General features: G+C 39.3%; 2 protein-coding genes across 3 annotated transcripts in view; one reads left to right on the top strand and one right to left on the bottom strand.

Moving 5' to 3' along the window:
- Window positions 1-769: 769 nt before the first annotated feature.
- Window positions 770-2250, bottom strand: ZNF830 (zinc finger protein 830). Its single transcript, XM_021704348.2, has one exon. It carries the CDS (start codon window positions 2217-2219, stop codon window positions 1104-1106), a length of 1116 nt encoding a protein of 371 aa, XP_021560023.1. The 5' UTR covers window positions 2220-2250; the 3' UTR covers window positions 770-1103.
- A 146-nt stretch (window positions 2251-2396) lies between these two features.
- Window positions 2397-24945, top strand: part of CCT6B (chaperonin containing TCP1 subunit 6B) — a 32871-nt gene continuing 10322 nt past the window's right edge. The window contains exons 1-10 of one of the 2 annotated variants that reach the window (XM_021704282.1): window positions 2397-2533; window positions 4376-4439; window positions 4974-5108; window positions 8889-9062; window positions 10992-11095; window positions 15942-16052; window positions 16611-16770; window positions 19253-19335; window positions 20121-20217; window positions 20736-20883. In XM_021704282.1, coding sequence (XP_021559957.1) covers window positions 2397-2533; window positions 4376-4439; window positions 4974-5108; window positions 8889-9062; window positions 10992-11095; window positions 15942-16052; window positions 16611-16770; window positions 19253-19335; window positions 20121-20217; window positions 20736-20883 — 1213 coding nt within the window. The remainder of the gene's footprint in view (window positions 2534-4375; window positions 4440-4973; window positions 5109-8888; window positions 9063-10991; window positions 11096-15941; window positions 16053-16610; window positions 16771-19252; window positions 19336-20120; window positions 20218-20735; window positions 20884-24945) is intronic. The other variant, XM_021704283.1, reaches the window with a different exon arrangement.

Here is a 24945-nt window from a genome sequence, read left to right as displayed (position 1 = left end):
CACTGCTAATTCCATTTTCATTTGAATACCTCTATCGCTAAAGGGAAAAGGAGTGATTTAAACAATCAATGACTGGAACAAGCTAATTGTTACTCCTTGAGAAAACAACTTATCCTCCCAACAATGGACAGAAACTCTGAACCCTAATTTACTATGAAATGTAATAAAATTTAAGACTGGATGAAATCTAAATATAAAGTAGTATTTCTTTTATACAATAGACAGTAAACTTATGGAACATGGTATTTGAAAAAAACAAAGCCTGAAAAAACATAAATGGGTTCTGGATTTAGGGCCACATAGCTCTCCAACTTTGGCGTGTATCAGAATAACCTGGGAAGCTTTCAAAACTAAACAGACGCCTGGGCCCCGCTCCCGATTTATTTAATCTCTAATGGTAGGCCTTGGGCACACGAGTTTTTGAAAGGCTTCAAGGTGATTCATATGCACCTTTTCAAAAGCTTGGTGCTTTCCATGTGCACCTACATCCAAGAATCACTGGTTTAATCAAGAGAAATATTTGGGATATATCACCATGTGCTCCTAGTGCATGTTTTTAAAACAAAAACAGAATACTCAGAGAACTGATTTGCCCTGAATGACTTATGTGTTTATGAATAGTATTTAAAAACAACCCCTGTCCCCCACCTTCCTGCAAAACACTCTTGAGTTGATTTAGGGGATTAGAAATGAAAAAGTCACATATATCCCAAATACCACACTTGGTTTTCGTCTAAAAGCTTGTCTGTTGGCTTGACTTCTACTTATTTATAAATTTCAAAACAGAATTACTTAAGTAAATATATATTTAACTATATATAATATTTACAGCTTACAGACTTGACAATTCAAAATTATACACTTAAGTAAATGTGTGAAAAAGTTGACATTTTTGTATGTAATAGTTCAAAAATTTCAAAAACAACTTTACCTCAAAAACATTTTACACCAATTTTCAAAAGTGCTATCTTCACAGGCTCATAGTATCTCAACAACCCAGTTAGGTTATCAAAGATCAGGGCATGAAGTAACCAGTATCCTATCCAGAGACAGCACTTTTGGTACCATTGTAGAGGGTATGAAAATCTCGGGTCTTTGAAACCCTATAACAAAGCCCCTTTTACCCTCCAATCCTGAGACAACAAATCTTGTAGTTCTCCCTCATCATCGCTGTCAACATTCTCCTCTTCCTTTTTCTGAAGTTCTTTTATAGTCAGAACCTCTTTAGGCTTATGTTTTATTTCATCCTGACGATTCCGAAGCTTTTCCACCCGACGGTAACATTCTATCTGCTCATCGATTTCCCCAATTTGCCTGTCCAACCGTCCCTCCTCATCCTCTTCGGCAACTATGGCTTCGGAAATGGTATTGACCTGTCTCATGGCCTTTTGAAATTCGTCCCACTCTTTGTCCATCTGATCCTTTGGGGCATCAACCTTTCGTACCCGAGCATCTATCTCAGGGTCGTCAAAAAAGCCTTCCGGTAATGCCTCCGCTGTGTTTTCTCTCCTTTCCACGACTTTTTCATGTATTTCTGCTTTCTCAATTGACCCTGAATGAGGAATTAAAGGGGCCTTGGGAGGATTTGTATCTGAGAAACCGCTTGGCAGCATACCACTTGTTGCCTCTCTCGAGGAGGAAAGCGAGTGTTCCTTGCCCTGTGCGTCGGGCGGCTGCTTGCTAGTGTCCCCTCTTTTCCCTTCTCCTCCCTCTTCCTCCTCCTCCTCCTCTTCCTCATCTTCATAATCAGGGAGTAAACCGAGTCCCGAAGCCTTACTGAGAGTCGCTCTGGCGGACTCCTTCCCTGCTCTGTCAAAGTTGGTGGGCAAAGCGGATGTGGAGGGCTGTACCTGAGGCAGCGGAGAGGTCTTGGGTCTTTTGGCATCCTGGCCATCCGCATCCGGCGCCTTTCTCTTGGCTGACTGAGGCACTGCGCTGGAAGACGGACTCTGGGTGGCTTCCTTCGCGCCCTTCAGCTCGGCCACTTTCTCACGGTGCTGCTTTCCCAGGACGTGAGTCTGCCACAGGAGCTCGCTCTTCACCGGGGTGTTACACAGGGCACAGCTCAGCTGCCCCAAACGGTTGTACTTCGCAAATGGAGATTCTATCCGTTTCCGATTGGTGCTCAGACGCTGCTTCTCCTTCATCAACCGCCGCAGTTCGTCCTGATTCACCACTCGCTTCCCTGCCGGAGTGTGAGCGGAGGCGGAGGACGCCATCTCGGCGCCCGAACCCAAGGTGATTCTGGCTTCCGTGCGGGCGAGGCCTGGTAACGTCATTTCCTGTCTCGGCGAGGATTGGCTGAGGCTCCGGAAGGCGGGCGGTGGCGCCGGGATTTCTCTCGAGATCCCGGCTGAGGCTGTTTTTGCCTGCCGGGTCGCACGCTCAGCGGTGCTATGGCCGCGATCAAGGCGGTAAACTCCAAGGCTGAGGTGGCGCGGGCCCTGGCGGCCTTGGCTGTCAATATATGCGCCGCCCGAGGGCTGCAGGATGTGTTGCGTACCAACTTGGGGCCTAAGGGCACCATGAAAATGTGAGATGGCCCGGCGGTTGGAGAGGCGGTTATGGCCCGGGGTTTGTTGGGTGTCGTGGCGCGCTCTGAGAAAGACGTTCCGCGAAATGCCTGGAGCGACGGGATACCCTCGTTCTCATTCCTGCCCGGAGGTCACCCCTGGCCAGGGGCGGGAGGGCAGCCTTCCGAGGAAAGAGCCCCGAGTGAAGCTGTGACACCCCCTCTGCCCCACTTTGATTAACATTCGTGTGCAGTAGCAACAGTTCACCTGGTGTCTCTTTACAAGCATAGGCCATTTAACTCCCCTGCGCTTTGAGACTGTATGTCCATAGTTTGGGTTTCGTTTGGCAGTGTGCTGTAATGGTAAGGGCACACAGGGCTTGGAGCCCGGCAGGCATGGGTTCAAATCCAAGTTACCTTCTAGCCTTGCGTCTTAGGCAAGTTACTTGAACGCTCTGTGCCTGCACTTCTTCCTATCTATTCACCCTTTCAGCATATATTTACTTAGCTTCACTATTTTCTTTAGAAGAGTGAGGAAAAGAGGGCTAAAATGTGTAAGAGGAGAAATACATTCTAAGAGGAACGAGCAGAATTAAAATTAACGGTAAAAGAGGGCGCTTGTATACCAACTGGATGCTGGGAACACAGAAATGAAGATTATATATATCTATATTTATATATAATCATTATATTGAGGAAAGGGACTAATTACTGATGGGAGTAGGGAGAAGGAGAAGCCTCTCAGATAACAGATTTTTGATCAGAGTCTTGAAAGATAAGTTAGAGTTCACCAGTTGGAGAAGGGAGTAAAGGCCCTCTAGTAACTTCAGGAACAAGAAAGCCCAGTGGTGTAAATCCAACTGAAATGAAAACAAACATGATGTATTAAGGGAACCACAGGATTTTCCCACAAGATCTCATTTGGTAGATGCCACAGGGCAAATAGACATAAGCCAGATTGGGAAAGGTAAACTACTACATTGCTAAATAGTCGGATTTTACCTTGAAAGTGATGGAGAACATAAAACTCATCGAAAGATTTTTGATCAGGGAGCTGACTGAGTCACATTACTTTTTAGAAATAAATATAGGGGTGCCTGAGTGGCTCAGTGGTTAAGCCTCTGCCTTCGGCTCAGGTCATGATCCTGGGGTGCTGGGATTGAGCCCCACATTGGGCTCCCTGCTCAGCAGGAAGCCTGCTTCTCCCTCTCCCACTCCCCCTGCTTGTGTTCCCTCTCTCTGTCAAATAAATAAAATCTTAGAAAGAAAGAAAGAAAGCAAGAAATGTAGTGTGAGGGGTAGATTCAAATTCACAGATACCAGGATGCTGTCTAAGTAGTCCAGGCTAGAGATGTCAAGGACAGTGGACATGGAGAGCAGGGGGTATATTGAAGAAATACTTAGGTTGTGGAGTTAACAGAACTTGATGTGAGGGATGAGGGAAGAAACTAAGTTGAGTGAATGAATGGTACATTCTATCAAAATAAAAGGCCTGCAGAAACTTTATATTCTGTGGTTTGAGACTTCCAAGCATCCTTCTTTGACCAAACTTCTGTTCAAAACTCACCAGTTTCTCTCTCTTTTTTTTAATTTTATTTATTTATTTATTTATTTATTTATTTTTTACTCACCAGTTTCTCTTAAGCTTGTAAATGCTCCATTTAGAATGAAATCACCATAGTCCATATGGGGAGAAGTGATTCTTCAGGCTGCACATGGTGGTGATTACCATGGTATTGCCCCATGGCACTTGGAAGTTTTGAAGCTCAGTTCTTTATATTAAGGATAGTGAGTGGCAAGAACTGAGAATGTCTTGCTTGACTCTTGCCATATGAGGTTAATACATCACTGTTTTGTGAACAGGCTTGTTTCTGGTGCAGGTGACATCAAACTTACCAAAGATGGCAGTGTACTACTCCATGAGATGGTGAGCTGATGGTGCTGACTTTAATAAATCTTAATAAGCCTAGAACATAGTACAGATTGTATATCTTTAAACCAAGGCTGTCAGTTAAATACTGCAGTCATGAGTAATACTTGTTGGGTTAGACCTTAATAAAAGATGATTTTGATTGTTTTCAAATCTTTGTACAGTCCAAGTAATTGCTTAGACATACTTCCAAATTAGTTACATCTTTTAAAGACACTGAATTGTGTTCTTTGTAATATGAAAATATAAAAAAAAATCCTTTGCAATTTTAATAAGTATATTCATCTTAGAGATGAAAGGATTTGATCTTATTTTGGAAATGTCATTGCATTCCAAAGCAAAGACTCTTAAAAATGTTCAAACCTCATTAGTTCTCAATTTAAAAAATTTGGTATTGACATTAAGTATTGATAATAAGAATTTGTGAACTTGTAGAATGAAGTTCATTTTTTAATTTTACTATTGGCCCTTAGGTTATCTTGTTTTCATTGGACTATTTTTTTTTTTTAATCTGTTGCTTACTTTTTCCAGCAAATTCAACACCCAACAGCTTCCCTGATAGCAAAAGTAGCAACAGCCCAGGATGACATTACAGGAGATGGTACTACTTCCAATGTTCTAATTATTGGAGAGTTACTAAAACAAGCTGATCTTTACATTTCTGAGGTATTAGCATTTTACAGAATTCACATTCATGTGATACTTTATTTTGAATGGGGAATTGTTTTCACTAGTAAAATGGTTTAATTTTAGAGGGCAAAAGTAATTTTTATCAAGATACTTTTTGACAATTATAAATGGAAATAGTCATGAACTTTTTTGCCAAAATACTGCCTTTCATTGGAATTATATCCCACTTTTTAAAATGAAATATTTAAGATATATAAGTAGGTAAAAAATTAGCCATCTACCCATGCATAATGGCCTAAAAAAGAAAATACCACTGATAAAGTTGAAACCAAATTATGCACCTTTTAAAAAAAATAACTGGAGAAAAATAATTGAAGGTTTTCACGTTATGAATTTACCTATCTTTCTAGTTTTATTTTCCTTATAAACCATCTACTCTAGTGAGACTCCTCCACTCTACTCACTACCTCTGAAATCACTACACCCATTTCTACCTCAGTGCCTTTGTTCAATCTGTATTCTTTTCTTGGCATTACTTATCTGTCTTCTCTGATTAAGTATTTGAATGTTTCCTTTCTTTCAAGGACCATTTCAGCAAAGCATTACTAGGTCAAAGTGCTAGAATTATTACTTCTTTGTGTTTCATTTAGTATTGGGAATTGTCTAGTAATTCAGTACCTGCAACGTACCTCATTTAGGTACTTTTGGCTGTAAGCAGTAGAAATTTGATTAAAAATCATTTAAACAATAAATTATCTCCCATGACAGAACATCCAAGGTTGGTTGATTAAAAAATTCTTTTTTTTTTTTTTAATTTTTATTTATTTACCTGACAGAGAGAGACACAGTGAAAGAGGGAACACAAGCAGGGGGAGAGGGAGAGGGAGAAGCAGACTCCCAGCTGAGCAGGGAGCCCGTTGCGGGGCTCGATCCCAGGACTCTGGGATCATGACCTGAGCCAAAGGCAGACGCTTAACGACTGAGCCACCCAGGCGCCCCGATTTAAAAATTCTATTAGTCATCAAGTACCCTGGTTCTTTCTGTCTCTTAGCGCCTCCATTTACAGAGCTGTTTCATGATAAGGCTTATTTCCATCCTGATTATAAGACTGTCAGAAGAAATTAGGAATACCTGCTTCCTTTAGTAACACTCAGCAGAAGAGTGCAAGAGAGAACCATTTGCCCAATTATGGAATATAAGTCCTTCCTCTATAATATGATTGGGACAACTTAGATCTGTGTCCATCCTAAATCAATAACAGGTTTTCGGGGAATTGACTTAATCTAATCAGTATCCACCCCTTGAGCTAGCTAGAGAGGGTAGCTTCCTCTGAAGACTGGAGGAAGAGATAACCTAAACAAAATTAGGGTTTTGTTAGGTAGAAAAAAGTTTGGCAAGGGGGAAATGCTGACAGACACTGACATAATTATGGAACTGTGGCAGTATAGTGCTAGAGCTAGGCACGATACATGATAGAAACACTGAGGAGGGAGGGCTTTCCTAAACTAACCTGAATTAGGAAGCATTTTCTGGAGGAAGTAAGACCTGGGTTAAGTCTTCAGGATGAGAGGGAGTGAGTCAGATGAAAGAGGGGTAAGGAGAATGACCTTCTAGGCAGAAGGAACAACATGAGCAGAGGCACAGAGAAGAGAAGCAAGGTGGTATGTGTGTAAAGCTACAAGCATTTTGGTGTTGGCAAGGTTTAAAGTGATGTGGACAGGGGCGCCTGGGTGGCTCAGCCAGTCACCGGTCATCAGGCTCCCTGTTCAGTGGGGAGTCTTCTGCTCCCGCTTTCTCCGCCCCTCCCCCACACTCACGTGCACTCTCTCTCAAATAAATAAATAAAATCTTAAAAAATAAAGTGATGTAGACAGTAATGAAAGCCTGGAGAAGTAGATGGGAGCCAGATCACAGAGGGCACGTAGTATGCTAACCAAGAAGAATGTTCATGTTAACATATTAATGACTGATACGGTCAGATTAACATTTTAAAAATTTGGGTGACAGTTTTAAGGGAGTCAAGACTGGGAGATCCTAGTAGTCCAGGTGAGAAGTTGTGAGATCCTAGACTGAGGTAATGTTTTGAAAATGGTTCATAACACAGGCTCTAGAGTCAGGCTTTGCAGGTTTAAATCCTGGCTCCACCTCTTAGTGTACTGGTGATCTAAGGCAAATTACATTATCCCTATAAACCTCTATTTCCTCATTGTGAAACAGAAATAATAATACCCACTTCATAGTGTTGAGAGGATTGAATTAAATAATACATGTAAAGCCCTTTGGATTAGTACCTGGCTCAAATGCTCAATAAATGTTAACTTTAAAAAATTATTGTAGGACTGATGTAAAACAATGGAGGAGGGGAATAAATTAGACCTAGTTCAAGCTTTCAATAAGTTTATGTGTTTTTCCAGAATAAACAATGCTATTTTTAAAAAAAATTATTTTGTTATAATGTCAGACCTAGAGGAAAGGTTCAGGAATATTCCAAAAAATAACATTTCTCTCTCAGATATATGCATATATATGGTATGTATATATATATATATATATATATATGTATATATTTTTTTCTAAATGGTGTAAGTTGCAGACATGATTGTCTAAATATTTTAGTGTATACTTTTTTTTTTATAAAGATTTTATTATTTGACAGAGAGCACAAGCAGGGGGAGCAGCAGAGGGAGAGGGAGAAGCAGGCTTCCCACTGAGCAGGGAGCCTGACGTGGGGCTCAATCCCAGGACCCTGGGATCATGACCTGAGCTGAAGGCAGATGGTCAACTGACTGAGCCACCCAGGCACCCCTAGTGTATATTTCTTAAAACCAGGATATTCTCTTACATAATCACAGAATAGTGATAAAAAACAGGAAATTAATATTACCATTGACACAATGCAGTAGTATAACCTACAGATTTTATTACAGTTTTATCATTTTTCCCAACAGTATCCTTTATAGCAGAAAAAAATCTAGGCTCATTCATTGCATTCAGTTGTCATATCCCTTTAGTCTCCTTTAAATTGGAATAATCTTGAGCTGTCATTTTGTGTTTTATGACATTGCTACTTTTAGAATATAGGCCAGTTATTTTGTAGAAAGTCCTCAATTCGGATTTGACTTTTTTATCGTAATTAGATTCAGGTTATGAACTTTTGGCACAAATACCATAGAAGTGCTTTAGTGTTCTTAATGCATTGTATCAGGAGGCACATGATACCTATTTGTCCCATTACTGTGGTGTTAACATTTGGTGAAGGTGGTGTCCGTCTGTGCTTTTCTCCAAATCAGTGCTGGTTCTTTTCCTCTGCATTAAAAGGAGTCTTTTCTTTTGTGCCCATTCAGAAGAGTACCACATGACAATGTGTCCTAATTTTTGGAAATAAAGAAGACTTTTGTAGTTTTTTGTACTGGACTTAACAATTTTTCTGTAAGTTTGAGATTGTTTTAAATATGAAGCACTGATGGGATGCGTGGGTGGCTCAGTTGGTTAAGCATCTGCCTTTGGCTCAGGTCATGATCCCAGGGTCCTGGGATTGAGTCCCACATTGGGCTCCTTGCTCAACGGGGAGCTTGTGTCTCCCTCTGCTTGTGTTCTCTCGCTGTCTCTCTGACAAATAAATAAAATAAAAATCTTTAAAAAAATAAATATGAAGCACTGAAAAATTACTTCTATAAATTATATACATATACATATTTAGTGGCATTGATGTGGGTAATATTACTTTTTCTGGATATACCTGTTAATAGGAGAAGATGGTTACTTTTACTTTGGATGACTTACTTTATAATTTTTAGTTTTATGTTGATGTAATAGGGCCTGCATCCTAGAATAATAGCTGAAGGATTTGAAGCTGCAAAGATAAAAGCACTTGAAGTTTTGGAAGAAGTTAAAATTAACAAAGAGATGAAAAGAGAAATCCTCTTAGATGTGGCTAGAACATCTCTACAAACTAAAGTTCATGCTGAATTGGCTGATGTGTTAATAGAGGTATGTGACTAAACTTTTGCATTCAGAATGAGTATAGACTAATGCATGATGATATTTTTCTTTTTTCTATAAGATAATCAACCACCACGTGGTTCTTTTGAACGTGAAATAAAATATGGAAGACAAACATTTATAGACTTACTTAGAGACTAGACTTGATTGGTCAGAACAATATGTGTAATTTTTTCAAAAGTGTCATATTAAACCTTCTTTTAAGTTACCATGAAAGTTAGGAGGGGCTTGGCTGCCTTTGGATCATCCCTTGTGGTTGCCACTGGGGTGACGTACTGGTCTCTTAAACCTAGGGGTCCATAGTTGTTATGTGAGGTGACACATAGGGAAGTGGTTAAGCTTACCACTTTAATGAAGCATGATTAATCTGAGAGATAATATTCACATCTGGGAAATGCATATTTGTTTTGTTTACTTCTAAAGGTAAAATGTATGTAATATAAGCACAAGACTGGGTATTTTGGGAAGGCTTTTATCAGGTGGCTATAGTTTGATATCATCATTGTTCCTCAGCTTTGTACTTGAATATATTGGTTTATCAGGAATGATGAATTCATAACCCAAGTCACAAGACATTGACATATAATTCAGAATGCTTTCTTGCTAATTTACTTTTTGAGAGATATAAATGACAAATGGACGGAACACCTGAGTTGTTTCTGGTCGATTCCCCTTACCACTAGGAAAACCTACTTGGCAAATCAGATTAAGATCAGACAATTTCTTACTCAACAGAGTTCAAATAAAGACTGCAGTATTTTCTCCTGTTGGAGTACATGTATCAAGTGACCCAGAATCTTCATGTTATCTGGCTAGGCCCCATTTTCTTTTGGAGTTCTAGAAACACTGATATTCTCATTATCCAGTGGTTTTTGTCATTATTCCCTATTAGGCTCCAAAACCAAATATCATGTTTTCTCAGGTAAAGTTTTCTAAGGTATAGTTTTTTGCTTTATTTATATTTTAGGATGGTTATACTGTAGCACTTAATTTCTGTGATTAGTTGTTTTCATATTACTTTCTGAGCTAAGCAATAGGATGTATTGTACCATGTTTCTCAAATTGTATATCCCTGGGGATATGTGGCAGAATAAGTGAGACATGTTTTTCTAGAGTGTCAATTTTACTTTGCAGTTTTGGGGAAAAACATTACTTTCACATTAAAACAAACATGTATATTATGGCATGATGTGGAAACTTTTCATGATAAAACACAAAACTTAAGAAATTTCATGTTGGTATAGCCAGCAAATTTTAGCTCTTACCTTACATTACATTTCCTTCTTTTCCATTAATAAGTTCTTCGGTGGAAAAGTTTGAGTAGTGTTGGTAGTAGAAAGAGTAGTAGCTTGGCATTCGAAGATAACTGAATTCTAGTCCTGGCTCTGCTACTGCCTTTTAGACCTTGTTTTAAGACTGTAACTATTTCTTCTTCTTCTTCTTCTTTTTTTTTTTTTGGGGAGAGAGTGTGGGCGAGGGGGGGGGGGGGGGGGGGGGGGAGGGGCAGAGGGAGAGGAAGAGAGAATTCCAAGCAGGCTCCACGTCCGGTGCAGAGCCTGATGCGGGGCTCGATCCCATGACTCTGAGATCATGACCTGAATTAAAATCAAGAGTTGGATGTTTTACCAACTGAGCCACCGAGGTGCCCCTAAGACTGTAACTTCTTAAACTTTTATTGGAGTTTACTTATCTTTAAAATGAAGGATTTGGGCCTGATGATCTCTGAAGTTTCTTTAGGTTCTAAGGTAGTCATTGGCATTGGTTATTACTGGTGTCCGTGACAAAGTGGCCCTTTTTTGGCCTTGCCCTGTATTTTGAGGCCTGAAGCCCTTTATCTGCTTAGTCTGGTGATTACTTGGGCCAGTGGTTTCTTTTAGTAGAACAATAATTCACTGTTCTCATTTGCTTCTCTTTCAGGCTGTTGTGGATTCTGTTTTGGCTGTTAGAAGACCAGGTTATCCTATTGATCTCTTCATGGTAGAAATCATAGAGATGAAGCATAAATCAGAAACAGATACAAAGTAAATTACATAAACTTTGATAATACATAGATTCTGGAATATTTGGTTTAGTTCAGATGTTTTTTCATTAATTTCCTTACTTTTATTCAACATCAGTCTATTAATTCAACATATATTAATTGAGGGGCACCTGGGTGGCTCAGTCGTTAAACGTCTGCCTTCTGCTCAGGTCATGATCCTGGGGTCCTGGGATCGAGCCCCGCATCGGGCTCCCTGCTCAGTGGGGAGGCCTGCTTCTCCCTCTCCCACTCCCCCTGCTTGTGTTCCTTCTCTTGCTGTGTCTCTCTCTGTCAAATAAACAAACAAACAAGCAAAACATATATTAATTGAATACTTACCCTGAGCCAGTCATGAAGAGTAAACAAAACAATTTCTTTCTCCAAGAAGATTATTTTCTAGTTGAGGGAGGTAATAAATACATAAGTGCTAATAAAAGCTTGAAGAAGGTAGAGTGACTATGTGAGAGCATGTGTCTGATTTTAGAATGTTCAGGGAAGGTCCTTGTTACAGGAAGCTAGAGAACTAAGGAGTATCTGAAGAAATAAGGGAGCTAGCCATGTGCGTATCTGGAGGAAGAATGTTCGAAGCCAAGGAATAATGGTTGAAAAGGCCCTGAGGCACAAGTATGCTGGGGTGTTTGTGTGCCTGGAGCATAGGAAGAGGAAAAAGGAGTAGGACATGAAGTCGGAGAGGAAAGAAAGCCAATTGTCTGAATATGTATGTCCTCAGAGTTTGTAGCATCTTGTTGATTTTGGACTTAATGAATTTTAAACTTTCTATTATGGAAAATTCTAAACATATATAAAAGTAGAGAGAAAAGAATAGTGAACTCCTATATACCTGTCACTCATCTTCATCAATTTTCAACATACGGCCTGTCTTATTTTTCCTTTTATTTCCCTTATATGCTCCTTTTTCCTCCCTCCTCCTTGCCCCAAACCTGGATTATTTTGAAGCCAATCCAGGTATCATTATTTCATTTGAAAATACTTTCTCATTTATTTTAATATATATGTGTGTGTTTGTGGGCATCTTTATTTACCTATTTCTTGAAGTTTTATTTGGTTTTTCTTAAATCTGCCATGGCAATTTTTATGGCGTCCTATTCCCTGCAGATCTTTATAAACCTGCCTTATATGTTTTTAAACATATAGTTCATATCTGATAATTACAATATTTGAAGTTTTGGCTTGTCTATTTCTGGTGTTTATTATATTTTGCTGGTTCTCTCTGTGTTTTGTTTCTATATGTGCCATTCATTGTGTTTGAAAAAAGTATTTGTAGAAATAATTTGAGACCTAGGATGAAGGTCCATTTTTGCACAGAGAATTTGAATTTGCTTCTGCAAGGAGCCAAGGGAATACTTTATTTTTTATTTTTTATTATTATTATTTTTTAAGACTCTCCATGCCCACCTCAATGTGGGGCTTGAACTCATGACCCTGAGATCAGGGCCTGAGCTGAGATTAAGAGTCCAGGCGCTTAGCCAACTGAGCCACCCAGGCACCCCAGGGAATACTTTAAATCCACAGCTTGAGGGCTTTTTGTTTGTTTGTTTGTTTTTAATATCCAGCTAATTCTTTTTTTTCTAAAAATTTATTTATTTTATTTTATTTATTTATTTATTTATTTTTTTAAAGATTTTATTTATTTAATTGACAGGGAGAGAGAGAGAGAGACAGCATGAGAGGGAACACAATCAGGGGGAGTGGGAGAGGAAGAAGCAGGCTTCCAGCTGAGCAGAGAGCCCGATGTGGGGCTCGATCCCAGGACCCTGGGATCATGACCTGAGCTGAAGGCAGTCGCTTAACCAACTGAGCCACCCAGGCGCCCCAAATTTATTTATTTTAGAGAGAAAGAGCACACATGTGAGTGGGGGGAGGGGAGGAGGGAGAGGGAGAGACAGAATCCTTAAGCAGACTCCCTGCTGAGTGTGGAGCCCGACACAGGGCTCTATCCCAGGACCCTGAGATCAGGACCTGAGCTGAAATCAAGAGTTGGCTGCTTAACCGACTGAGCCACCCAGGCTCTCCTTTCCAGTTAATTCTAACTGCTGTTGGGTATAAGGGCTGATTGCTTCTAGTTCATCCTTCTGGTTTATACCCTGAGTATGTTCCCCTTTGGGGTTTCTACTTACTGGGAAAAGTGTCTCCTATTAGACCTTCTACCTTGGATGAGCCCCGAGCTTTTAATTCTGTCCCCTTCTCATTGTGAGGTTGTTGAAAACAAAGTTCAAATTTTCCTGAATTGTCTAATGACTTTAGGATAAGAGTACATGCAGTTCTTTTCTTACCCCTTGGAGTTCATGTTTTCTTTACTGTTTTTAAGGTTGTGTTTTTGTTGGGCTTTTTTTTTTTTTGAGAGTGTGTGTGTGTGTGCACGAGCCAGTGGGAGTGGGGTGCAGAGGGAGAAGGAGAAAGATCTTAAATAGGCTCCATGCCCAGCATGGAGCCTGATGCAGGACTCAATCTCAAAACCCTAAGATGATGACCTGAGCTGAAATCTTGAGTTGGATGCTTAACTGACTGAGCCACCCAGGTGCCCCAGGGTTTTTGTTTTTAACCCAGAATTCTTAGTTGCTTTTGGTGGTAAGATTGGTCCAAATTAGTCTGCCACTGCTGAGGGCAAAGCAGTTCTTGATTGATATTTCAGAAGGATCTCTCTGGTTGTTGTGGGGAAAATGCACTGTGGAGCAGGGCACATCCCAGTGCAAGGGCAGAAGCTGGAGGCCAGTCAGGAATCTGTTGTAATTCAGGTGAGGGATGAAAACAGTTTAGATCAGGGTATACTTAGAAGAAGGAGAAATAGGATTTATTGATGGTTCAATGTAGAATGTGACAGATAAAGAGGAAGGATGTCTCCTGGGTTTTTGCGTGGAGCAGCTGGAAAAGCAGAAGTACCATTTCTTGGGATGGAAAAGACTGGGAGGAAAAGATTTGGGGAAATAAATCAAGAGTTTAGTTTGGGAAATGTTATGTTTTAGATGCCTATTAGGCATCCATGTGGAGATGCTGAGTCGGGAGTTGGAGAGGTGTGTCTGGAGTTTAGAACAGAGGTCTGACCTGGAAATATATTTGGGAGTTATCCGTGCATAGGTGACTTAAAGCCTGTGAGAGGTAATGAGATCATCTGGGAGGTGAATATAGATAGAAGAGAAAGTTTACTGTCCCTCTACCCCTCCTCCTGCTCGTGTTCTCTCGCTCACTCGCTCTCTCAAAATAAAATCTTAAAAAAAAAAAAAGAGGATGTTTAAAGTTGAGCCCTGGAAACTCTGATGTTTAGAAATTGAGAAGACAAGGAGGATTTATCACAGGAGACTGAAGAGGAGTGGTCACTGGTAGGAGGAAAACCAGGAGAAGGTAGTGGCCCAGGAGCTAAGATAGGAAAATGTTTCAAAGGGAGAATAATCAACTATGTCATATGCTGCAGAAACTTTGAACAAGTTGTGGATTGAAAATTGACCATTAGATATGGAAAGCATTTAATGTTTTTGGTGGCTTTAATGAGAACTGATTCAATAAAGGAGTGGGTATGAAAGTCAGACTGAAGGTGGGCTCCAGAGAGCAGGGTTAGGGAAGAAGTGAGGATGCAAGCTTACACCACTCCAAGGTTAGCAGAGAAATGGGGCAGTTGCTAGAAGGGAGTATGGGAAGGGATTTGAAGGAGAAGCATTCTTTGTTTTAAAGATGGGAATTATCATGGCAAGTCTGTATCCTGACGAGAATGTTCCTGGAGGCAGGAGGAATTGATGGCGGTAGGGGGATGGGGGCAATGCTGGAGCAGAGAGGAGAAATGGAGTAGAGTACACACATGCAGAGGAGCATGGACAGTGCATTCATAGGAATAGAGGTTTAGGTTCAAGTGCAGGTGGATTGGTGGAGGTAGTGATGGGACAGTGTTTGTATTTTCTCAAAGCAGCAAGGTCATTTGCTGAGAGCGAGAGAGGGAAAGAGTGGAGACTTGAAGAGTGATGAATATTGAACATATCGTTAGCTTGTTTCTTCCTAAATATCTTCATTTTCAGTTAGAAGTTGGAGTGATTAGATTAAATTTTGTAGTTAGATTAAAATTTTGAAAACTTCCTTGTAATCATGTTTATTTAAAAAATCATTTCTTTACTTTAATGTAGAACAAATCCTGGCTATAAAAGATTCATAAGTAGAAATACCATTCCCTAATTGGGTATAAATGAAGTTTTAAATGTTATAAAAATATTTACTCTTGAAAGAAAATTTGGAAAACAGGAAAAAAGCCTCTCCCACCCCCAAATTATCTGTATTCCTACTGCCCACGCATAACTTTACTCTAGGTGCCTTTCATTTTTTTCTTGCTAATACCAAGGTGCTTATTTTTTAAAAGAATAGTTATAATCATGCTTTATAGGTAGTTTGTTGTTCTGTGTCAGAACAGCTACCTCTGCAAATAATTTTCCCTGTCATTATATAGTTTTCATGACCACCAAATAGTTGGGTCATTTATTTGCTGAACAATGCCCTATTGTTAGACATTTAGGTTAACAGTTTTTGGTTGTTGCATATAATTATTTTGAACAAATGTTCCTAAGAAACTCATTGTGTGCCTACCTTTCATTACTTGACCAGCTGTGTCATATGTTTGAGCCACATAATTTAGAGAATAATTCTGGGTTGACTTTTCATTGTGACTTCAATGAAATTGCATTGAAGTAGATTTTCTTTTCCAATTTTACTAATTATCTGTTAGGCTTAAAGTTGGTGCAAGGAAACAATGTGTGTCCGATCTGTTAACATTTTAAGAATACAATCCTTATTTTATAATAAATTTAGAGCGTATATTCCAAGTAAGAAACATTACATATTTTTAATAGATTGATCAGAGGATTAGTTTTGGATCATGGTGCCCGTCATCCAGATATGAAGAAGCGAGTGGAAGATGCATTTATCCTTACTTGCAATGTGTCACTAGAATATGAAAAAACGTATGTGGCAGTTACTCTTTGTAAATTTTGAAATTATATTTTCTAAAAGTGTTTTTTATTTTAATTAATTGATTTCGAGAAAGAGAGGTGGGGGAAGGGCAGAGAGAGAGAAAGAGAGAGAGAGAGAGGGAATGAATCTTAAGCACGCACAGGGCTCTATCTCATGACCCTGAGATCATGATCTGAGCAAAAATTAAGGGTGGGACGCTTAACCAACTAAGCCACCCAGGTGCGCCCTAAAAGTGGTTTTTTTTTTTTTAAAGATTTTATTTATTTATTTGACAGAGAGAGATACAGCGAGAGAGAGAACACAAGCAGGGGGAGTGGGAGAGGGAGAAGCAGGCTTCCCACTGAGCAGGGAGCCTGATACGGGGCTCTATCCCAGGACTCTGGGATCATGACCTGAGCCGAAGGCAGACGCTTAACGACTGAGCCACCCAGGCGCCCCCTAAAAGTGTTTTTTAATCTCTTTTTTCCCTCCCAAATGTTTAGTGTAAACTCCTACCTTTCCCTCCTTTTTCTTCTGTCTTTACTAGCTTGTTTTTATTAATCTTTTAGAGAGGTGAGCTCTGGTTTCTTTTATAAGACTGCTGAAGAGAAAGAGAAATTGGTAAAAGCTGAAAGAAAATTTATTGAAGATAGAGTACAAAAAATAATAGACCTGAAAGACAGAGTCTGTGCTCAGTCCAATAAAGGATTTGTTGTCATTAATCAAAAGGTGAGAAAGAAAGTTCAGATTTTAACTATTTGTAAATGTTTTTCAGCATTTCTTGCAGTGTGGTCTGTGGATTCCTAGGAGTCCTAAAGACCATTTCAGGGAGTCTTTGAGGTTAGAATTATTTTCATAATCATAATAATGCCTTTGACATTGTGTCCACATTTGCAATGATCATGTGAAAGTAGTGCTAGGTAAAGCTGCTGATACCTCAGTACAAATCAAAGCAGTAACGCCAAACTGTACTATTAGTCATATGCTTTATTGCCACACTATCACATACTTGCAGTTTAAAAAAAAAAGGCAGTTTCATTTGAAAATATCTTTTTTTTTAAAGATTTATTTATTTGAGAGAGAGTGTGCGTGTGAACGGGGGGAGGGGCAGAGGGAGAGGGAGAATCCCAAGTAGGCTGGCTACTGAGTGTGGAGCCCGACATGGGGCTCAATCCCATGACCATGAGATCATGACCTGAGCTGAAATCAAGAGTCAGACGCCCAACTGACTGAGCCACCCAGGCACCCCCCTCACTGGAGAATATCTTGAAGTGGTAAAACTTATTAATTAAATTTTGATTAAATATGCATCCTTCTATAATGCTGTGTGACAGAGTGTGAAATCTACATATCAAAATATGGTTGTCTTGGGGGCATCTGGGTAGCTCAGTTTGTTAAGCGTCCCACTCTTGTTTTTGGCTCAGATCATGATCTCATGGTTGTGAGATCGAGCCCCATGTCAGGCTCTGTGCTGAGCTGAACATGGAGTCTGCTTGGGATTCTCTCTTTCCTCTCCCTCTGCCCACCCCAGTGCCCACCCCCCTGGCCCCCATGCACCGCCCCCCCCACTCACGATCACTCAAAAAAATTTTTTTTTAAATATGGTTGTCTTGAGGGAAAATTCTTGTATAATTGAGTTGCAAACTGAACTAGCCACTTTTTTCATGAACTGCCATTTTTACTTTAAAGAATAACTGGCAGGGGTGCCTGGCTGGCTCATTCAGTAGAGCATGTAACTCTTGATCTTGGGGTTGTGAGTACAAGCCCCATTTTGGGCAAAGAGATTACTTTAAAAAAAAAAGAAGAAGAACTGACAGAAAATTATTTAGACATGGGTATTTGGCAGGCTTTTCTCAAAAAGGAAGAAGCGGTTCTGTCACTTCCAAGGAAAACAACTGACAGTATTTGTTGCCAATAAATTTGAGCTTTCAAGCCAAAATTAAAATTTTGGAAAACTTGTATCTGCTGCTGTGAACTTGACCACTTTCTAATGCTTAAGGGACTTTTCTGATAATATTAGTGATGATATTAGCAAATGTGATATATATATATTTTTTAAAGATTTTATTTATTTATCTGAGAGAGAGAATGGGAGACAGAGAGCATGAGAGGGGGAGGATCAGAGGGAGAAGCAGACTCCCCGCCGAGCAGGGAGCCCGATGCGGGACTCGATCCCGGGACTCCAGGATCATGACCTGAGCCGAAGGCAGTTGCTTAACCAACTGAGCCACCCAGGTGCCCCGTAAATGTGATATTTTTGATATTGTATACCCATGAAATGTATCTACATTGGGAAGCTCTGCTTAACATAGTGAACCACTGTTTTCTAAATGACTAAAAAAAATGTATGATTTAACAAAGTCATGCATGGGTAAATAATACATTCAGAGTGTAAGATAGGCAAATGGATTTTAATATGAAAGAGTATGAAAAGTTTATTGATAGGTTCTATATTTCACATTGACACTAACCTTTAAGAAACTATCATTTATTCAGTTTTGATATAGTATCAAAGAAGGATATCCACATTTATCTGAAAATACTATTAAAATATTCATCCATTTTCCAATACATATTTGTTTGAGTCCAAGTTTTAATATACTTTAACCCAACAACGTATCACACCAAATTGAATGCAGAAGCAGGTATGAGAATCTAGATGTCTTCAATTAAGACAGACATTAAAAAGATATCAGAAATGTGAAACAGTACCATTACTTTAAGCTATACATTTTTTTGTTTAGGAAGGTATAGTAAATTTTCACTTAAAAGATATTATTTAAGGGGGCGCCTGGGTGGCTTAGTTGTTAAGCGTCTGCCTTCGGCTCAGGTCATGATCCCAGGGTCCTGGGATGGAGCCCCGCGTTGGGCTTCTTGCTCCGCAGGAAGCCTGCTTCTCCCTCTCCCACTCCCCCTGCTTGTGTTCCCTCTCTTGCTGTGTCTCTCTATGTCAAATAAATAAATAAAATCTTAAGAAAAAAGATGTTATTTATGTTAACATAAAATGGGTTTATTATTTTGAATGGATTATATTTTAAAAATTTCTCAATTTTAATTTATAATATGACAAATATTATAGATACAGGTCAGATAAACAAAAGCTTTTTTGGGTTCTTAATAATTTTTAAGAATGTGAAGCAGTGCTGATATCAGAGTTTGAGAACTACTGGCTTAAGATGTGCTTATAACTTTTATGCTAATTTGATTTTAGGGAATTGATCCATTTTCCTTAGATGCTCTTGCAAAACATGGCATAGTAGCTCTTCGCAGAGCAAAAAGAAGAAATATGGAAAGGTGAGCTTGCCGATTATTATGTATCCGGTTTTTTAACAGATTAAATTGAAATGATCCCATGGTATTCCTTTTAGCTTGTATGTAAACATTGTTGAGCAAAATAGCATACAGATTCCAAATGTTGTTTTTAATTTCAATAAATAATGGAAGTATCAAAAATCAAGACTGTTAACCTACCTCAGAACTTTGTTGAAGTACAAAGAAGGTTTTTATCGTAAAGCATTTTTTTTAAAGGATGAATGGGCAGAGCACTCAGGATTTTTTTTTTTTAAGATTTTATTTATTTATTTGAGATAGAGAGAGCATGAGCAGTGGGGAGGGGCAGAGGGAGAAGCAGACTCCCCACTGAGCAGGGAGCCCGATATGGGACTCAATCCCAGGACCTGGGATCATGACCTGAACTGAAGGCAGCTGCTTAACCGACTGAGCCACCCAGGCGCCCCTTCTTAAAACAGATTTTAAAAACAATACAACACAGGGCGCCTAGGTGGCTCAGTCAGTTAAGCGACTGCCTTCAGCTCAGGTCATGATCCCGGAGTCCCTGGATTGAGTCCTGCATCTGGCTCCCTGTTCAGTGGGGAGTCTGCTTCTCCCTCTGACCCTCTCTCCTCTCATGCTCTCTCTCACTCTCTCTCTCTCTCTCAAATAAAAAACAAAACAAAACAAAACAAACAATACAACACAGGGACAATGCAGTCTTCTATGTTAGGTATCTTTTCCCCTTTAAGAAATTAAGTCTTTAGTGCTTTCTGTAACAAAAGCTATGGTGACATATGTCATTTCAGACTCTCTCTTGCTTGTGGTGGAATGGCTGTGAATTCTCTTGAAGACCTTAATGTAGATTGCTTGGGACATGCTGGTCTTGTACATGAGTGTACATTAGTGAGTATCTCTGTGGGCAGGGGTTATAAAGTGAAGAGTAAACCTTTTTTTTTTTTAATACTAAATCTTTTAATTCAGGCTTTTACCTTTTGATGTCTGAATAATCCCCAGGACAGATTTTACAATTTATTTATCTGAATGTTTGTTGAGAGTTCAAATATAACTTAACTGCTTTTTTTTTTTTTTTTAAGATTTTATTTATTTATTTGACAGAGAGAGATACAGCGAGAGAAGGAACACAAGCAGGGGGAGTGGGAGAGGGAGAAGCAGGCTTCCCGCTGAGCAGGGAGCCCGATGTGGGGCTCGATCCCAGGACCCTGGGACCATGACCTGAGCCGAAGGCAGACGCTTAACGACTGAGCCACCCAGGCGCCCCAACTTAACTGCTTTTAACACATATTTAGTTATGTTTGATAAGAAAAATTCACATGAAGATTGGATTCTAATATTATAAGCTGGGTCTTCATTTCATAGTAACATTAAGTATTAGAGTTGTATTTTCTTGGATTATCCTCTAGGGTGAAGAAAAGTTCACTTTTATCGAGGCCTGTGTTAACCCTCGTTCTGTCACCTTGTTGGTTAAAGGACCGAATAAGCATACTCTCACACAAATCAAGGACGCTATCAGGGATGGACTTCGTGCCATCAAAAATGCCATTGAAGATGGTAGGCTCTTTGTTGTGATGGACATGAACCTTATGTATTTTTAAAGTAGTAATAAATCTATCATAAATATATATAGTATTTTAAAAGATATGGATGATTATTATTCTCTCACTTCATTTTGGATAATTTATAGTTTAGATTGTGAAGATTTTTCCATGGAATATTCTTAATAAGTATGCTACACTTATTTTTTGTTTAGATTTTATTTATTTATTTATTTATTTGAGAGAGAGTGTGTGAGAACAAGTGGGGGAAGGAGCAGAAGGAGGAGAGGGACAAGCAGACTTGTAAGCTGAGCAGGGAGCCTGACTCGGAGCTTGATCCCAGGACTGAGGTGAAGTCAGATGCTTACTCGACTGAGCCACCCAGGTGCCCCAGTATGCTGCCCTTTTAATTAACATCTGTTTATGAAATGAAAAAGCACGTAATTTAATGCTATAGTATCATTTTTTAATTTTTAGAAATTTATTTTTAAAACCATTGGGGTTCCTGGGTGGCTCAGTCAGTTAAGCGTCTGACTCTTGAACTCAGCTCAGGTCTCAATCTGAGGGTTGTGAGTTCAGGCCCAAGTTGGGCTCCATGCTGGGTGTGGAGCCTACTTAAAAAAGAGAGAGAGAAAAAAAAAGAAATTTGTTTTTAAAACCACGAAAAGACTTTACAGCTTAGAACTCATTCCGTTACTTTAGGTGCAGTGTAATTTTAAGAAAGATTAGGAAAGAATATTAGCATGTATTATTTATTGATAATTTATAAACCAACTTCCTTCTAAAAGGAGTTGGAGTAGGTAATTCAATAAAAACACACATTTAAAATAGAATAATAGGGGCGCCTGGGTGGCTCAGTTGTTAAGAGTCTGCCTTCAGCTTAGGTCATGATCCCAGGGTCCTGGGATTGAGCCTCGCATCGGGCTCCCTGCTTGGCTGGAAGCCTGCTTTTCCCTCTCCCACTCCCCCTGCTTGTGTTCCCTCTCTCACTGTGTCTCTCTCTGTTAAATAAATAAATAAATAAATAATCTTTAAAAAAAAGAATAATAAGGGCGCCTGGGTGGCTCAGTTGGTTAAGCGACTGCCTTCGGCTCAGGTCATGATCCTGGAGTCCCGGGATCCAGTCCCGCATCAGGCTCCCTGCTCAGCAGGGAGTCTGCTTCTCTCTCTGACCCTCCCCCCGTCTCATGTGCTCTCTCTCTCTCTCTCTCTCAAATAAATAAATAAAATCTTAAAAAAAAAAAAAGAATAATAAGCACATGAAAAGATCCTCAACATAATTAGTCATTAGGAAAATGAAAATTAAAACCATAGATACCATTTCACAACTGTTATGATGGCTATAAATCAAAAAGCGGGACAATAGTAAATGTTGGCAAGGATATGGAGAAATTGGAGCTGTCAGCATTGCTGGTGGGAACTGCTGGAAAACAGTAGGGAGTTCCTTAACAAGTTAAAACACAAGAGTTATTACATGACCCAGCAAATCAACTCTTAGGTATACACCTAAGGTATACCTTAATATTCTTTGATCAAATTGTTCCGGCTACATTTGTTGAAAAGATTCTTCTTTAACCAGGGAGTTAAGTTGCCATTGAAACTTTTCACTGAAAATCAATTGTCCATGATTGTGTGGTTCTATTTCTGGGTTCTTATTCTGTTCCATTGATCTGTCTATCTCAATGTTAATATATTATCCTGATTATTGTAACTTTATGATAAGTCTTGAAATCAGCAGTGTTAATCCTCTCATTTTGCTCTTTTTCAAGTTATTTTGGTTATTTAAAATCTTTTCTGCATTTTCATGTGAATTTTAGAAGCAGCTTGTCAATTTCTACCAAAAAGACTTGAGATTTTGGTTGGAATTTCACTGAATCTGTAGAACATTCTGGGAATAATTGATATCTTAATATTGAGTCATGGTGTTTTTATTTATTTGAGCCTTCTTGACTCAATCTCAGCTATATATATATGTATATATATATGTATATATATATATACATGTATATATTTTACTTCAATATTTTATAATTTTTAGTGGCATATCTTTTTTCAGATTTATGTAGTTCATGAATTTTGGTCCTATTATACATGATGTTTTTAAAATTTCAATTTCTAGGGCGCCTGGGTAGCTTAATCAGTTAAGCGTCTGCCTTTGGCTCAGGTCATGATATCAGGGTCCTGGGATTGAGCCCCGCATCGGGCTCTCTCCTCAGCAGGGAGCCTGCTTCCCACTCTCTCTCTCTGCCTGCTTCTCTGCCTACTTGTGATCTCTCTCTCTCTGTCAAATAAATAAATAAAATCTTTAAAAAAATAAAATTTCAATTTCTGGTTGTTGTTAAGACATAGAAATACAGTTGATTTTTGTATATTGATCTTTAATTCTGTAACCTTGTTAAACTCACCTATTCTAGTAGCTTTTTTATAGATTTCATTGAATTGTCTATATAAATGATCATGTTGTCTGCTAATAAAGACAATTTTACTTCTTCCTTTCCAATCTGGATAGCTTTTTTTTTTTTTTTTAAAGATTTTGTTTATTTACTTGACAGAGAGAGAAACAGCGAGAGAGGGAACACAAGCAGGAGGAGTGGGAGAGGGAGAAGCAGGCTTCCCGCCGAGCAGGGAGCCTGATGTGGGACTCGATCCCAGGACGCTGGGATCATGACCTGAGCCAAAGGCAGACGCTTAACGACTGAGCCACCCAGGCGCCCCTGGATAACTTTTTATTTCTTTTTTCTTTTTATTTCATGGGTTAGAAACTTCAATACATTGTTGAAAAAATGGTAAGATTGGGCATCCTTTCCTTGCTCCTGATCATAGGGGGACAACATTTAGCCTTTCTCTATTATGTATGATATTTGGCTGTAGATTTTTCTAGAAGTCGTCTGTCAGATTGAGGAAGTTCTCTTCTCTTACTGAGAGTTTTTATCACGACTGATGCTGGATTTTACCAGTTGCTTTTCTGGTGATCTATTGAGGTGATTATATGTTTCTTCTCTGTTAGATTATTAATGTGGTAAATTACATTGATTTTCAAATGTTCAGCCAACCTTACATTCTTGGGATAAACCCTACTTATGATATATTATCCTCTTTAAAAATAGATTACAGTTTTTATAAAATTGTGGCTATGTGTATATATATATATATATATATATATATACACACACACACACATATACAATTTGTCATTTTAATCATTTTTAAGTGTTATAATTCAGTGGCATTAAGTTACATTCTTTCACATTGTTGTGCACCCGTCACCATCATCCATCAATAGAACATTTTTCATCTTTTTTTTTTTTTTTTAAGATTTTATTTATTTGTTTGAGAGAGAGAGAATGAGAGAGAGAGCACATGAGAGGGGGTAGGGTCAGAGGGAGAAGCAGACTCCCTGCCGAGCAGGGAGCCTGATGCGGGACTCGATCCAGGGGCTCCAGGATCATGACCTGAGCCGAAGGCAGTCGCTTAACCAACTGAGCCACCCAGGCACCCAGAACATTTTTCATCTTACAGTACTGAAACTCTATAGCCATTAAACAATAACTCTCCATTCCTCTCTCCTCCCATCGCCCGGAAACCACTATTCACTTACGGTCTCTGTGAAATTGACTATTCTATGTACCTTGTTTGAGTGGAATCATCCAGTATTTGTCTTTTTGTGATTGGCTTATTTCACTTAGCATAATGTCTTTCAGGGTTCATCCATGTTGTGGCATATGTCAGAATGTCCTTGCTTTTTTTTTTTTTTTTTAAAGATTTTATTTATTTATTTGACAGAGACAGCGAGAGAGGGAACACAAGCAGGGGGAGTGGGAGAGGGAGAAGCAGGCTTCCTGTCGAGCAGGGAGCCCGATGCAGGACTCGATTCCAGGACCCTGGGATCATGACCTGAGCCGAAGGCAGATGCTTAACAACTGAGCCACCCAGGCGCCCATGTCCCTGCTTTTTAAGGCTGAATAACATTGCATTGTATGTATATATAATCTGTTATTTATCCTTTTATCCATTGATGGAAACTTAGATCGCTTCACCTTTTGGCTACTGTGAGTAATGCTGCTATGTGTATTGTCCT

This window comes from Neomonachus schauinslandi, chromosome 15, assembly GCF_002201575.2.
Source record: "Neomonachus schauinslandi chromosome 15, ASM220157v2, whole genome shotgun sequence".
NCBI lineage: Eukaryota > Metazoa > Chordata > Mammalia > Carnivora > Phocidae > Neomonachus > Neomonachus schauinslandi.
Note: the sequence above shows the minus strand (reverse complement) of the source record. Positions and strands in the feature narration are given on the sequence as shown.

What these genes read in the sequence shown, in the direction of transcription:
- ZNF830 (XM_021704348.2), bottom strand. Translation starts at nt 2,219, where the DNA reads ATGGCGTCCTCCGCCTCCGCTCACACTCCGGCAGGGAAGCGAGTGGTG.